Raw genomic sequence first — 16,179 nt, 5'->3', positions numbered from 1 at the left:
GGCTTTTGACAAAACCGCCTGGAAGGAAGGAAGGCAAGAAAGAAAGATTATTTCATGAAATGTATTGAAATGTTGGCATTTCGGCCCATCTTAAACTAAATTACTATTTAACAGGGAGTACAATAGATCTGTTCCAGTACAAATACAGTCGCGCAGTAACATATCATACATAGTCAAGGTAAGCCTACAACAGAAAGGCTTTTAACACAATTATTAAATTGAGAACATTTTTTAAAATGACCAAATAAATAATTGTATTTTAAGAAATAGTATTGTTAAATAGATGATTGTATCTTTTTTAGAATGTATTGAAATGGTGTAAAGTTGAAATTAACTCATTCAATGCCATGGACGTATTTTCACGTTATTTTTTTTTTTTTTTAAAGAGTCATTCAATCCCAGGTACTAACATATTGATTTAAGACTTAATTTTCTGGGAATAAATGTCCTTAATGTACTTAAGTATTGATTTATTACTTAAATATCTGGTATTTAATGTCTGGACTAATGTCCCTGTCATTGAATGAGTTAATTAAAAACAAATAATGTGTGTTGACAGTGTATGTTTTATTTTTTAAAAATGCCACTTTTTGTTGACTAAAATTGACATCACAGTTGCTGAAAACATAGGTACTGACTAATCACGGCTCATCTTGCGAACTTCATGAGATAAAATTCAGGCGAGCCGTGATTGGTTATTACCTACAATTTGAGCAACTTTGATGTCGATTTGGTTTTGACAGCAAGTGGCAAAATGGCCACGCCAACAATGATTAGATTTTGCTGCTTGATTCATATTCCACAAACCCAATATTAATCATAATGCTGTTTTAGGCACGTGGGGGTGCATAGGATACATTATGGTAATGACTGACTGTCACCAATGTCTCCTTTTACTGGAAATGATTATCAGCTCCACACAATAATGATTGGTCACCTTGATTACTAATTATCAGTATCAGTATTGAAAAAACTGATTTTTAGACAAAATAATTAAAATAATCTTGAGTGAAATTTCAGCTCCCTGGTCTTTTTTCAATGTTTTCCCTTTGATGTAAAATGCCTTTGATGAAAAGATAAAAGGATTTGACAAAATTCTGCACAAGGGTTAAGTTTGCCTCGTGTTTTTATTTATTTATTTTTGTAATTTATGCCATAAAGTAAAAACACAACCGAAAAGCATCAGTCCCGTGCATCACAGTGTCATTATACGGATATGTAACTGCAGTTACAATTCTAAAAAGGTGCAAAAAATCTCATTTAGAACAAAAGAACAATGCACCTGTCAACAGATTCGTGTACCATTCGACAGATGTGTGCTAGCTATATTAAAACTCAGTAACGTATGAAAACAAAAAACACTGTGCAGTCTCACATATTGTTCGCAAGTCTATCTCGTATCTGCCATTGCACAGCGGTGACTAATTGACTTTCACCGAAGCTGGAAAAAAAGAACAAAGGAACTACGGAGTGGAAAAAAAAAACATAATCTTAGATACCAATACGCACTCCACTTAGAATGGTTTCTGTTTTTGAATGGTAGAAAAAGATGAGAATCTGAGCAATAACAAAAGAGATGAAGGGATGTGATGTGGAGGATGAGGGAGGGGGTGCGGGGAATATGTGTGTGCGTGTTTTGTGTGTGTGTCAGGGCGGTCTTTCTGTTGCAAGAAGAAAAATAGACTTGGAGGGAAAGGAGCATGTGATGAAGGTATGGGAATACACTTCAAGCTCGGAAAGTGACGTTGCGAAGCTTGGTAAGATCGCTCGGAGGCTTCTGTTTTATTTGACTTGAAGATAGGTGCAATCACCTCAGCGGTGTGTGAAAAGAGGGGGGTGCGGGGGGGTGCGTGGACCTCACCGCTGACGGGACCCACAGGCACCCCGATTGTACCCTCCTCTCATCATTTCTGGAAGTGAGGACAAAAGAGGGAAACAAGCGTGGAGAGATCGCCAGAGAGGCCCGGGATCCGACTGTCGTGACGGCCCCCCCTCCCCGAAATCAGTCGCCGATGGTCGGGCTTTCCTGGACCCGGAACGGCTGAGGAGGGGAAAAAAGCGGCGTAGCGTTTGACTCCAGACTGACTGGCTGCCACAAGAACGAGATTGTCAAAAGGAGGCATTCACTCCAAGCAGGGCCTTGTCTTGCTACGTTTTCAGGTATGTTGTGAGGAAGGTGGAAGCTAACGCTAGCTTATGAAAAACGCCGAAGAGTGATGCTAATTATCTCACATCACGTCTCATGCTCGTTTTCTCCAAATAAGCTCGCTTAAACCAGTTTCTTACTGCTCCGACGAATTGCGAGGGGGGGAACATCTGCACCCAATCATTCCAGTTTTCTGGCTAAACGCTGCTTTTAGCCTGGCGTGGCTATCACTGTGTACGCACTCAAATAACATGCAAGGGTATAATAAACCCTAATTAGCTGTCTTGCTAAGATGCTAACCACGGCTTGTAGCGTTGCTAGCTCCCAATAAGCAGTGCGTGAGCTAACGCCAACCTTACAAAGCTAAAAAGGCAGCACGACTAAGCTAATTGGAATGTGTAAAGCCCGCTGTTGTCGATGCAGCTTATACAAAACAGCGTAATGTTTAGGATAAAAATGGTGCAACGGTATAATTGCGTATGCTGTTGCTGACATGATAGCTATGTCTTGCTGACATTACACAAGCTTTTTTTTGGGTCTACATATAATCAACCCCAGTTTTCTAGTGAGTGTTGGTTGTGCTCAGTGAGCTACTGTGATTAATTAGTAATCAAGCTACAAGGGCGGAGATCAATAGAATCCCTCCAACTGTACAGATTTTTCTCTAAATCAGACTCCCAAGATTCCAGTGGCATACTTGAAGACACAACAGCTTGATACATGCACTAATGTTTGCTTTTATGTCATTGCTCATCGCTGGCTTATTTATGTTTACACGTGTGCAATATATTGTTAAAGAAAGTGGCAAGGCAGGGAAATAGTCGCAGTTACTTTAATAGTTTAGCGATAATGAGATGCTTTATGGTGTAGTTTACAAAGCATAACTGGCAAAATGTGTTGAAGGGCAATTAACATTCTGTTGGTTTAAAAATAAAAAGACAATGCAAGCTTGACACCCAAGGCAATTATGGGCCCTGACCTCATAAAAAGTGTGTAATCTCTCAAATTGTGAGCCATTATAATTAAAAGAAGTAACACACAATAAAGTTTACATTGAGTGCCATTATAATGAGGCTTGACTTCATTAAGTTGTTTTATTTCACCAGTTGCAGTGATAGCAGTATTATGTGACTATGAATGCTACTTTATTTCCAGTGTTGCTTTCTCCTACTGCCCCACTTTTGTGTCCACCAAATCTGTTTATCAGTCAAGAGGGAACACTTACAGGCATGCCTTCTTTATGTTCCAGCCCCTGCAAAAAGTTTCAAAGTCCATAACACAATCCTGGTTTTCATAAATGTCTAGACAGGCTGAATAGATTTATATTCATAGATATATTTTTATATTTATTGGTTTCATAAAATGTGTACAGATCTTGTATCTCATCTAGCTGTATACTGAATACACGTTTTGAACGTGTACTCGTAAAAATAATAAGCATATTGCCCGATTAATTATTGTCTGACGCTGTCAATTAAAGCTAAGCATTATTTATTACCTTTTGTGGACAATTTGATACAGCGCTTGTATACGTTGTGCAAATGGTCATACCCGACTCTATTTGTGCTGGTACAGCTATTTGTTCACTTATAAGCTAAAATGTTCCAACCCCATACATACTTTAAAAGGCTTGTAGAAAGTATTTACGGAAGAGTCATGAATTAGTGACATTAATTTATTTTTTCTAAAATTTGTAAATGAGAACTGTAACTATTGTTAATTCTCAAAAAATAACATGCATTCAACATGATGTTGGTATAATTGTAGGTTGTGCAATTATACAGTGTGATGTTCACAGTGTGTGTATGTTTAAACATTAATAAGATCATATGACCAGTGTACCAATTGTATAACGTGTTGTATTATGTTTTGGGCCTCATGCGGACTTATGCATTTGTCTTTTGTATTTACAGACTTCTAAGCCTCTGGTCAGCAGCTGCCGGAAAATTCATTTATCTGCATGGATTTGCTGAGGAAAAAACGAGAACTGGAATTTGAAAGGACCGAACTTTGAAGTGGAATAAATGGATTATCTTCCATTTGGGAAATAAGTTGCAATGGAGCTGGCTAGAATTAAATGATGGTTGACAGACAATAACAAAGGTAAGACAGCTAACTGCTGAAGTACTTGGAGAAGATCAAGAGGAATCTATGCCCAGAAATAATGAAATAAGAGGGACCAAAGTCCGTTATCACCCAGATGAATGCGTGCAGTGACGGGGGGAAGAAAACACAAACAAAAATGATATGAAATGAGAATGACTCAGAAAGACAAGAACTCAAGTGTCACACAGCATCAAACAATGGATATGAATATCAATGGTCTTCTGGGAAGTGTTTTGTACTAGTCTGTTTTCAGACTCGAATCTTCAAAGACCTTTTTGGTTCACGTCCTGGCAAATGTACACGTATTAGCAGAAATTTTCTTCTTCCGAATTTTCTTTCAATATTACAAATAATTTTTGCGCAATTTTATCTTTCCATGTTTTTTTTCTTCAAACAGCTATGTTTAGTGGAGCTGTTGTGATAACGCATCTGCAAGTGAGACTCTTCAAGATGCCTTACATAGTGACGTGCTAGTCATCCATTCTTGATGCCAAACATCAGAGGAATGACTACAGAATTTCATCCCACAGTGATGTGAGCTTCTTTTTTTTTATGCGGAAAGAACGACATACCAATGCCACGGTGAAGTGAGAACAGTTTTTACGCATTCATACAACCATCAGCTGTTGGGCACCTATAGCATTCGGCTATATATTGCCAGTGCTTCAATGTTCTAGCGGATTCAAGAAAGCATTTCAATTTAAAAATATCTACTGTCCTCCGCATCCATGAATCCTGCTATCTGCCCTTTATGTACACATGGGTGGCATTTCCCACAGACGTTAATCAGTGCTGCCTGTCTTTAAATCAAAAAGGAAACCATGCAAAATTTTTCAAATAGCCCCACCCCCCATTCACTGCCCCCCGGATTTAGCATGAGGGGTGGAGGGGGTCCTCCATACCCCTCTCAAAATGCAGACTCCCAGGTCTCCCCAAGGATAACAGAAGATTATGCAGCGATGCAACAGCAGAGCTTACACAGAGGCCATCCCCACTCCAATCAAGCCAGCCCCATGCTTGCATACAATGCTCGAAACAGAGGCATTGTTGAGCCACCACCCACACAGGGTAACCTTCACAGCAGCAGTAACAATCCTTACAGAAAGGATACAATGGATTATTACTTTTCATTGGCAGGGAAGGACAAAAACAGAAGAGGAGGTCTGGTCTACGGAACAGGGTTTGGTTACCCTAATATTGATGGACACATACCTCCACAGTACAGACATTCTGGTGCTGGGTCTGTATTGTCATCTGGCATTATGTCACAATATTCAGTAGACTACGGGCCCAGCCCTGGATCAGGTGGAGGATCTGGAGCATTTTCTCCTCATCAATACAATATGAGTCAGAACGCTGCAATGCAGGCTATGCCAGCCTCTCAGAGCCGCCAACATGGACAGACATTCTCTCCAGTCCACCATGGGCAGCAGCATCGGAGTTATCCGAGCTCTGGACACAGAATGACCCCTCAATACCCACAGTATTCTCCGCAGGCTGGGGCGTCCACGGGTTCATCGGGAATGTACAGCCCCCCTCCGCAGAGATATGTTGATGGGACCGCTAACACCAGTTTTGATCCCAAAGTCAACAGCTCTCACAGTGTCAACTCAAGTGCAAACTCTGCCTCTGGTTCAGCTACTGCTAACAATATGGGGCCAGTTGAGAGTGTTCAGCAGCGTTACCATACTTCAAACTATGCCGGATATATTCCGCAAGCACTTCAGAAGGAGGGCACGCTGCAGCACTGCAACACACAGCACAATTTAGGTGTGAGCTATGACAACCCGCTTAAAATGCAGCAGCAAGGCCCAGCTCCAGGCTCTGTCTATGGCAAACACCACCAGGCCTCCACCCACAGTATACCTCATGCATCATCTCAAGAAATAGCCAAATCCCCAGTGGATCCTCCACAAAGTCAGATGAACCAAAACCTCAGCCCGATATCCAACCCATCCCCGGCTGCCTCGGCAGTGCATTCCCCCAGTTGTAGCTCCACTCCTTCCCCTTTGATGGGCGTATCAGAAACCTACGTAAATCCCTCTGGTCCTCCCCACCTTTCATCAACTGTCCATAGCAGCAGTCATGGTCATAGATTAATACAGGCTGTGTCACAATTAAGTCCAACGCCCAACTCGAATAGTAGCGTCAGTAGTTGTGGTAGCAGCGGCACTCAAAAAGGTCACAACATAAGTACAGTCGGGGTAAACAGCGTGTCAATTAGCTGCAACAAAACTGGTCTAAGTTCAGGGCTTGCGTCCAGAGAGGAAGGTCCCTCTGACTACTCATCTCCCCCACTTGGGAAAATGCAGGACACGGGACTAAATAGTCTTAGTGCCTTGAGCTCCCAGGTAGCTAATTTACCAAACACCATTCAACACATGCTCTGTACTGACAATGTGCAGTCACAGAAGAAGGCCAAAGATGGCGGACAGGTGCAACAAGCGACACACGGTGCTCCACCATCGCAACCAAGGAGTAGAAATGCAAGTGCAGCCTCGGGTAGCAGCACAGTTAAAGATGGAATTGTAGTAGGAGTTGCTGAAAGTGCTGGTTTAGAAAATGTTGCTGATGAAGACTCCTCCTATATGTCTGCTGAGACTAAGATAGAACAAGAGGATCATTTGATAGAGGGGCGTCATACTAGAGTGAGGCAGATGAGCGGTGCCAGCACTGGATCTGAACCAATTTTTTATCATCCTCCTCACAGTCAAAGTCAGACTCAACCTGGACAAACATTCAATGCCAAAACATTCAATTACAAGTCACCACCGAAAGAAATCATCTCTAAAGCAAATGTTCACATTGCTTCTTCATTAGCATCTCCGTCTGAGTGTCACTCAGCAGAGGCTGACCCGAATTCACATTCAAAACCTCCAGGTTCCTCATCCACATCCTGTATTATTCCTCCCCCCCAGCAAAACGCCGTCTCACACCCCAGTTCATCATGTAATTCCTTAAAAGGTGGCCATAAAAAGAGTGCAGAAATAAAAAATGAACAGATCAAAACCGAACATGAAGATGGGATTGAGAAAATGGGGAAGGGCAGTAGCCAAATGCTTCGCGATGGAGAACTAAGCACTAAACATGGACAGGACAAAGAAAACATTTTGCACACTGCTTCCACAGCACATGGTGAAAGTGAACAAAAGCCTACACCTGAGGAACAGCTAAGCGTTGGTGTGATTGTTTCAGCTCGTTCCGAAGGAAGTCAGGCTGAAAAAAGCAAACAACCGCAGGACCTCCGTTTGAAGGAGAAGCTGTCACAATCCTATTTGAAAGAATCAACGAGTAATAATGGAGAAGATGGTATTGACTTGAGTCGATATTCTTCTCAGCAGCCAAAATCAAATCTTGAGCAGGCTCACAATCTCAACCAGTTTGGATCACACAAGTATGGTTTAGTAGAATCAACTTATGGCTCTGATCTATCTGTGATGAAGAAAGGAAGAACTGGCCCAACCGGTGTAATGGAACCATCTTCTCGAAACTATCATCCATCAAATACCGGTTATGTTTCTGAGCATTCAAAAGAATTGAGTTCTTTGACAGAGGCATTCGGTAAGAGAGGCCAAGCAATAGGACCAAAAAGCCAAGAAGATGTTTCTCAAATCCAACAATTCCCAAGCCTTTTACAAGAGGTTCTTCAGGGCTATAATTTAGATCGACGTTACGGAAGACCAGAACAGGCATTTCCTGCACATCTCCAAGTTCAACAACCATTTCAAACAAGATACCCTTATGGGATGACAGAAAATATGCGAATGGTGGAAGGTGGAGCCAGTGACAATTTGGACTTAATGGGCACTACTGGAAAGCATCCCAACCACCGACTTGGAGGTAAAACCCATTTTGCCACAGGTCTTCAATCCTCAAATAAGCCAGATATTTCCAAAATCTTGCAAAATACTTCAAAAAAAGAAGCCGATTTCTCTGATGATCATTTGCCCCGACCCTCAGACGCACAGCCAATCCAACCAAAACACATCAATTTAGCTGACTATTCTCTTCCACAAAGAAAAACGTTGCCAAATTCCACTTCATCTTCTGCTGTGCAGGAGCTACTGTTGCAAGAGCCTGAGCCACTGAAAGGGTGTTCTGGTCAAGCAGAATCTCAGAAGTCTGAACGTCGCTCTGTCATCTGTGATGTGTCACCAAATAGACGCAGCACGCCAGAGAGGGACAGAGAAAATAACAGAGAGCGAGAAAAAAATCAGAGTGCAGCCTCTGTGATCCAGCAGCCATTTTCCTCCCCACCACCAGCCAATAATATGAGTAAAATGGACATTTTAGAGAAAAAAGTGGTAAAAATTGAAACGGCAGCTAAAGAGATTGCTCCCAACCCTGATTTTCATGGCAGTGGCGGAACCAATGATGGTGATATGGAATATTCTTCCAAATCTGTGCATTCATCCATTGTGCTAAATTCTGACCCCTTTAGGCACCTGCCGCCCCATTCTCTGAGCACAAATCCTCTATCATCGCCCTCGAGACATCAGTCATATCTTCATGGGGTGGATTTAGCAGCAAACAATGCCACCGGTTTCACTGGTTATCGGTTTGGAGACACAAGAGAAAGCAGTGTGCCTCGTGGCCACCCTCATTTTCCTTCCCACCATCCGTACCACAATTTACCATCCCAGGCTCAAACTACAAATAAACTTCAAATGTACGCGCACCCTCGGGGGCCTTTTCAACATCCACATGAAATAAATGATTGGGTGAAAGCAATGAACAGGTCTGCTAAGGAGATGATGATGATGCCAGGTCCTTTACCTGGAAGACATAAAAGCAGTCAGTCAGAGCAAAGACAGAGGATGATCCCCCAAACAGATATTCAAAGTGATCAACATGCAAGCAAAACACTGCTACAACAACAACAAAGCGGATATTACGACATGAAAATGTGGGAGTCGACGGCCCCGGGCAGAGATGGCGTTCGAATGATTGAAGGCGATTCTTCCTATAGGCCTCCATCTTCTCTTTCCGCAGGTTCGCAGGGCATTTTGCCCCCTACTAAGGCTCATGCCCCTAATACAGCTGAACTTGAGGAAACTAAACGTCCCGGCCTTCCTTCTCCATGCAACTCTACTAAACCTCCAACTGACGTAACTCAACCACAGGTGCAGCGTCAAACTAAGTCTGGAGGTCCCGGAGAGACAAATCCTCTTATATTGAGAAGGAGAGTGCGTTCTTTTATCTCTCCTATTCCAGCCAAAAGGCTACTGCAGGATGCATCTCAGCAGAGGGCTGCCGTCAATTCACATCCTCTTGGGGCGCACTCGGAGTCAAACCATCGCAATGAAGATGAATCGTCCTCTTCTGATATTACACGTCACTCTTCCCCTTTGCTCGCCGATAATACTTTTCCTAAATCTCCATCAAGCGTGAGCACAAAGGCCTTGCCTCCAAAGAAAGGACGTGGTTTGAAACTAGAAGCAATAGTTCAGAAAATATCTCCAAGTGTTACAAAGCCTGCAGGCAATTCTGATGATGGAACAAATCATTACCCGGGTTTTACTAATGCAACAATCACACCATTTAGTGATTCACAGGACCAAGACGTCACCCATTTTTCTAGAGTCGCAGGAGGGGATGATGGTTATATTGAAGACACTCACTCATTAAATGACATGATGCCCTTCAGAGGTGTAGATGAGACTGGCCCATTGCCATTGTCTGGCTACGCGTGTGATCCGCAAATTCGTAAACAAAAAGACTTTGACTTTGGGCTAGGAGCTGCTGTGGTGTCTGCGTCTGGCGACAAGGAGGACTTTGCACTGCTCGGACCGTTACCCCCTCCTCCGCCACTTCCTCGTCCAGTTCAGGGCTCTCCGCCTCCATCTTCGTCTGCCCTGTCAGACATTCAACATTTTGCCAATACGTACCAGCAGCTCGAGACCAGAAGAGGTGAGCAGTCTGCTGCTAATCTTCTTCGACAGAAACTTCAAGAATCGGGCATGGGATTTGACGATTATACTGGCAGTGACTACTATAGACCTACCTCACCCCATCATAGCCAGTCTCATGTTTTGAGCAGACATCAGATGTCCTCTCCTCGGCCAAATCTGCTGACACCAGATTGTAAGACTCCGGATAACGCTGTGCCTAAAGGCTATTTTCCATCTGGCAAAAAGAAGGGCAGACCAGTTGGGAGTGTGAATAAACAAAAACGTGTACAAAGTCAACCCCAAACACAGATTCTGTCCCAAGCCCAAACCGTGAATCCGAATTCTTCTCAGGTGCCACCAACCCCCATTCCACCTGCTCCTATAATACCTGACACAGTTGAAACTACAGCCACCACCATCTCGGAAAACAAAAGCAGTCCTCCTATGAGCCCGCCCATTTTGCCCCAACTAGTAAAAGTGGATGTTGAGCATGAGCCCATTCAACCAGAGATTGAAATCAAACCTGTCAGACGGCGGCGCAAAGGTTTGAAAGATGAAGATGGCTCACCAGAGAGAAGAGGACGTCAAAGAATAAGAAGAGGAGGGGCACCATCGTTACAATCAACAAACAGAGATCATCCAGAAATACTGCTGGGGGCTAAAGGGGCTAACAGCATAAACAGAGCATCGCTTGATCCAAATTTAAAAGGCCTGTTTGTGCCACATATTCATGTGGAGAACAAAATACCTGAGATTGGGTCAGTGTGCACTATTGTAAATGCTGAGGATGACAAGTTGAAAGGAGAGCGTAGCGCAGTTGGACCCAAAACAGGTGGAATTGAGTCTCTACCAACCTCAACTCTTTTCTCGCAGTTATCAAAGAGGGAATCAGAGATGAGGGAGACCGACCAAGTGGAAACCACACTTCAGTCAGGAAAAACACTTCCTTCATCTGGCTATGTTGTTTCTGGCCCTGCCGTTACAGAAACGAAACACTATGGGCGTCAGCTTTGCTGTCTGTGTCAAAAATGGGCCAATTACAAACACCTTGGAGATCTTTACGGGCCATACTATCCTGCCGAATACGCTGCAAAGCTTCCCAAAAACCAGCCCCAGGTTAGACAAGGTCACACAAGCACAAGTGCTCCAAAAACTGGACCAAACTCACAAATTGGCTCAAATGCTTCAGACATTTTGCAGGACGTACAAAAACAACAGGTTCCATTGTCCAGACCCGCTGCTATAACTAACTGCACCGTAAGTTTAGAGTCAAATATTAAATCTCTGTCTGCCGCATTAAGAGCCCCTCCCTTAACTTTTGCAGAGGATATGATTGGCGAGTCCTCTTGTTACACTGCCAATAAAACCCCTTCTATATCCTGGAACATGAACCTTGATATCAGACCTATTCCAGAGCTAAAGAGAGAGCCAGACTTTGACATCGAGCAGCAACAGTTGCCAAAACAGCAGCAAGTACAGCCGGCAGATGAAGCCCAACAACGACCGCAACACCGAAAGCTGACCTCACATCCACGTTTTAAACGAAGGCACAAATCTAGCGAGGACTCCCCCAGGATGGTGCCATCCAACAGTAAGGCTTCCCTGCCTTTCCAACCTCCGCCACCAGCTTTGGACTCCCTGGGGCCTTTGGCGCAACTTGCCCAGTTGCCTCAGATGCCCATGGACCCAGAGGAGCTGTGGGTTCATGAAGGATGCATCGTGTGGACCAGTGGGGTTTACCTTGTCAATGGGAGACTGTATGGCCTGCAGGAGGCACTAGATGGTGCCAGAGAAACAGTAAGTATTATCCATGTGATCGGTTTAGTATCATTTTCCTGTCAATGTTACCATTTTTTGTTTCAGTTTCAAAGAACACTGCCGAGTGCAGTGGTTGCCGTGTTATGACATGATCGCTCATGTTGCATTTCTCTTTCTGTATCTTAGAGCTGTTCATACTGTGAAATGGTCGGCTCCACCCTGGGCTGCTACAGTAAAGGCTGCATACGTCGATATCACTATATTTGTGCCATTGAAACAGGTGAGCAAAAGGTTTGAACGCCAACACAGCAAAAAATACAAACGATCAATGAGTCGTGTTTCAGACTGGTTTTAAGAGCTCTTATGCTTGGCTGTTCTGACATATATATATTCATATTTATCCCTCTAGATTGTTCTCTCAATGAAGATAACTTCTCACTGCGGTGTCCCAAGCACAAGGTAAAATAGCAAAAGCAATGTTCATATTCCTTTTTCTTATTTCATTCAATTTTAACCATTCCTTCCGTTTTACAGATTAACACGATGCGATATGGATAATATTTTAGGTCTGGATATGGATATCTTTAAATCCTCATGATATACAATATGATATTTTTTGTATGCTTTTTGTGTGTTTTTGTCCGCCAAAGTGACTTTTGATAATGTACTGCTCAGATGCAACATTTTTGTACTAACAGAGCTAACCCAAGCGATACTATAACAATATAAACAATCATACAGAGCAGGTGTTTATATCACAGGATCATTGCTGATTGACCTGTTTGGTCAACTGTCCCCCCGACAGGTTACCCAGAACCTCCGGCCCATCAAGTCAGTTTACCTGGAGCAGTCTGAGAGAGGGTGAGATTTACTCTGTCTGGGAGCAGTAAGTTTACTTTTAAGAATATCCTTTTTTTTTTTAAATATGATATACATTACGTCATTCACTTGAAATCTTTTTTAGCTACTAATTCTATGCACAGTAACAGTTATTTTCACTTGGTTGCTTTTATATTGTTCATTTACATCAACTTTTTGAGTTGACTTTCCAAATTTCAAGTTTGCTAAGTAACCCTGCAGGTCTGATCTGATCCGAGGACACCAATTGTTGAAGCTTTGTAAGTTTGTAAGCTTTCACATTGCTGAACAGGATCCTATCAAATGATGCCAAAACACAATGACAGCCAATCCGTGTCCACCGGGGTGCGATTGACCTTTGTTTTCCAACCCCCATCAACGCAAGCACAAGAAGCTCGATGTTTTAACGATGACTGTAATTATTTGATCGCAAATATTCAGTTAACCTAACACCCCTAAACAATATCTACAGGACGTCTAGCAAATGGTCCTTCTGCATACGATGAAAAGAGCAAACAACTTGCGATTTAACAGCATGCTTCACGTAAGATTTAATTTGTTTGTCTCCCTGTCATCATACTGCCGTTTTCTCTTCAACTCTTACCTGATTATTTTATTTATCTGTTGCACACCACACCCTAAACTCAGCGTGTTGATTTTTGTGTCGTTCCACCTAATAGTTGACCACACCCAACATCAAGCACTGTGTTAAAAATGAATAAGCGTTAGATGAATACGGTCTCAAGGTTGCAAGTGTGCCAGCACCTTATTGGTGTGAGGCTATTAATACTTGTTGCCAAGGCAGCCAACACCAGTTTTGCTGTTATGTTTATCTCATTCTTATCCATGTCTGATTGAGAGTGAGAAATAGTAGTTAGTCAAGGTCTCGCCGTATGTTATCTGACGATATTTCGATTTTTATCCGAGGGCAGTGAATACTTTTTTTTTTCCAGATAATGATCTTTGACATTCAAAGCCCCAATTCTAATGGGAATACAATTTGCAATATGTTTTGTTTTTATTTACGTTCAACGCAATGTCCCACCGTCATTGGAATTGGGGTTTGTAATATGCTGCCTAATTTTTCCACGGCACAGTTCGTGTGGTCTTTCTACAGCAATGCGTTTTCTCTTTGTGTGCAGGTTTGGACACGAGTCGGCCAAGAGATCAGACTTGTTGTGACGCTGACTTGCGCTGGGCCGAGCAACAGAAGGGAATGTACAATTTCAACAGGAACCGGCATCATTTCCATCCAAGACATTACAGAAAAGAGGCCGCTATTATTGCTCTTTTACTTCAAAGCAGAAAAAGACAAAAACACGCAGCTTCGAAAAACAATGCAGAAGGAAAAAAGACTTTCAAAGGAAAACACTGACTGAGATTCAAGTGGAATGGAATCGCGGCGGAACAAAGGAACTTTTCAGTCATGAACAAAAGAAGCAAATTTCTTCTCTGGGGTTACTTTGATTTTTTTTTTTTTTTGAAATACCCTCTAAGTGTTAAATTCTTGTTTATCATCATCAATTTGAACATTTTCTTTTTTCCTGCCTGGATATTCTTTTGATTTCATTAGGGAGGCCTGTTGGCAAAAACAGGGTGTCAAACTGAGAAAAGAGATTGGGATTTTCTCCTGCAAAACGTATTTTATCTCATGATATCAAGATGAAGAATTCATATTTTAGCCCTCGTTTTTATTTTGTATCCTCATCAGTATTTACCCATTATGATGAAATGGATGTATCTCACTTTATGTTCAGTCAGAGCGTTAATTGGCTGCTTTTTCCTCCCTTTTTTCTTTCATTCCCAGAGAGGGAGGAGCCAAATTGATGTCCTGGAATGTCAGGGTCGAGTTTGCCACAAAGACATTTATTGCCTTGGAGAATGGACATTTGTTGCCTTTCAATGGAGTGTAAGTGTGTGTCAATATGTGTGTGTGCGTGCAAAGTGTGTGAGCGAATGAGAGAGAAAGTGCTATACCATTCTGGTCCTTTTTGAAAAGTGTTCTTATTTTTCATCATGAGCTTTTTATGGTACAGCAAGTATTCCTGAAAAATCAGATGGACACAGTCTTATTTTTGGAGTACAATTGTTCCTAATGTGCACGGAGAAGGTCAAGCGACGGACCAATGTCCAGGCTATCTTTGACCATGCGGAGCGGATTTGAACATGGAAAATGAAGGACAATGAGCAGTGTCCAGCTATGTGGACCTGTGTGCTGGACACTTATGTTCTACGTAGGAACCGCGACTGGCAGGAGTCAATTAAGCTGCCAGCAAAACTGTGGGAAAAGACATCGTGAGTATGAGGATGTCACGGACAGCTGTGATTGGTCAGTTGGCTGCACAGGCCAATGGGGACCAAACGTCAAGTAGTTTGCCAGCAGTAGCACAGCGGGACGTTGAAAATCCATTCAAAAGAGGCATTGCCATTCGATTTTAAACCGTAAGTCGTACATGGTGTTGTCTTGATCATTTTTTATTGTTATTCTTGTACAAAAAAAAAAAAGATTCCAGCTAAAAGACGGCAGTAACACTATCAAAACCATGTTCTATCACAAAGGTTGTCAATATGTATATGAATTATGAATACACCTAAATGCTTCAACTATGCTCTTTTTCCTGGAACGTATTTTTTTGCAACTGGGGAATATCCATGCACAATTGATTAATTGTTATTTTTAAATACTTCTAAAGGGGTGGGAGAATCTCTGAATGTCCTGAGCTTCTGTTTCCGTGCAAGTGTTGTATTTAGCCAAACAATGCGCGCAGGTCTTCGTGGATGTATATTCGCATCTCTTTGTTCATCTTTATAACGCAACCTAGTTGTCACCGATTCAACAGCGCCTCTTCAGGTTGCAGCTGAGTAGTGCACGTCATTTTGCTTCAATTGCTTCAAAACGCAACGAGTCACCGGTTAATTCTGCACAGAACTCCGAAAGATAATTAACCAATAAATAGATTATACCACCCCTTAAAAAAAAAGCAGTTTCCACTTATTTTCCCCTTTCAGGTTTACTTGACCTGTCGGTAGGGCAGGGCCACATGGATCAAAAATAAAATCTTGGGTATAATTGCATCGGTTAAAATATAGAAATGACTGAAATAACTTTTATGTTGTGTATCAGTCTTGATCTGCCACAATACTACAAATATATCTAGATTTTAAAAAGTTAGGTTGAGGATTTTTTTCCAAGAGACTCTTTGGTGAGATCAAACGTGTGATTAAGGTGATTTTAATCTGGTTTTAGCACATAGACTTTACATCCACAGGTTGTGAAAAAAATGCACAACTTTCTACTAATTCTGCGAACAAATTTTTGCAAACACATCTATGTAAAGCACCCATCCAACATTCTGCTACCATTGCAAAAAAAATCCAATTTCATCCATCCATCCATTTGCCCCGTTCCACATATTCCTC

The 16,179-nt window shown here is 42.3% G+C and overlaps 1 protein-coding gene across 2 annotated transcripts; it reads left to right on the top strand.

Annotated features, from left to right (window-relative positions):
• Positions 1 to 1,653: 1,653 nt before the first annotated feature.
• Positions 1,654 to 15,368, top strand: tcf20 (transcription factor 20). 2 transcript variants are annotated; one of them, XM_088436015.1, is made up of 6 exons: positions 1,654 to 2,160; positions 4,060 to 11,940; positions 12,088 to 12,181; positions 12,311 to 12,360; positions 12,707 to 12,762; positions 13,902 to 15,368. In XM_088436015.1, exons 2-6 carry the CDS (start codon positions 5,074 to 5,076, stop codon positions 13,939 to 13,941), a joined length of 7,107 nt encoding a protein of 2,368 aa, XP_088292141.1. In that variant the 5' UTR covers positions 1,654 to 2,160; positions 4,060 to 5,073; the 3' UTR covers positions 13,942 to 15,368. The 2 variants fall into 2 exon arrangements, with proteins under 2 accessions (XP_088292141.1, XP_088292142.1); XM_088436016.1 differs by having other exon boundaries at positions 1,655 to 2,160; positions 12,707 to 12,787.
• The last annotated feature ends 811 nt before the right edge of the window (positions 15,369 to 16,179 follow it).

This window comes from Hippichthys cyanospilos, chromosome 16, assembly GCF_059441005.1.
Source record: "Hippichthys cyanospilos isolate Australia breed blue-spotted pipefish chromosome 16, RoL_Hcya_1.0, whole genome shotgun sequence".
In the NCBI taxonomy this organism is placed as follows: domain Eukaryota; kingdom Metazoa; phylum Chordata; class Actinopteri; order Syngnathiformes; family Syngnathidae; genus Hippichthys; species Hippichthys cyanospilos.
This window is presented reverse-complemented; position numbering and strand designations above follow the sequence as displayed.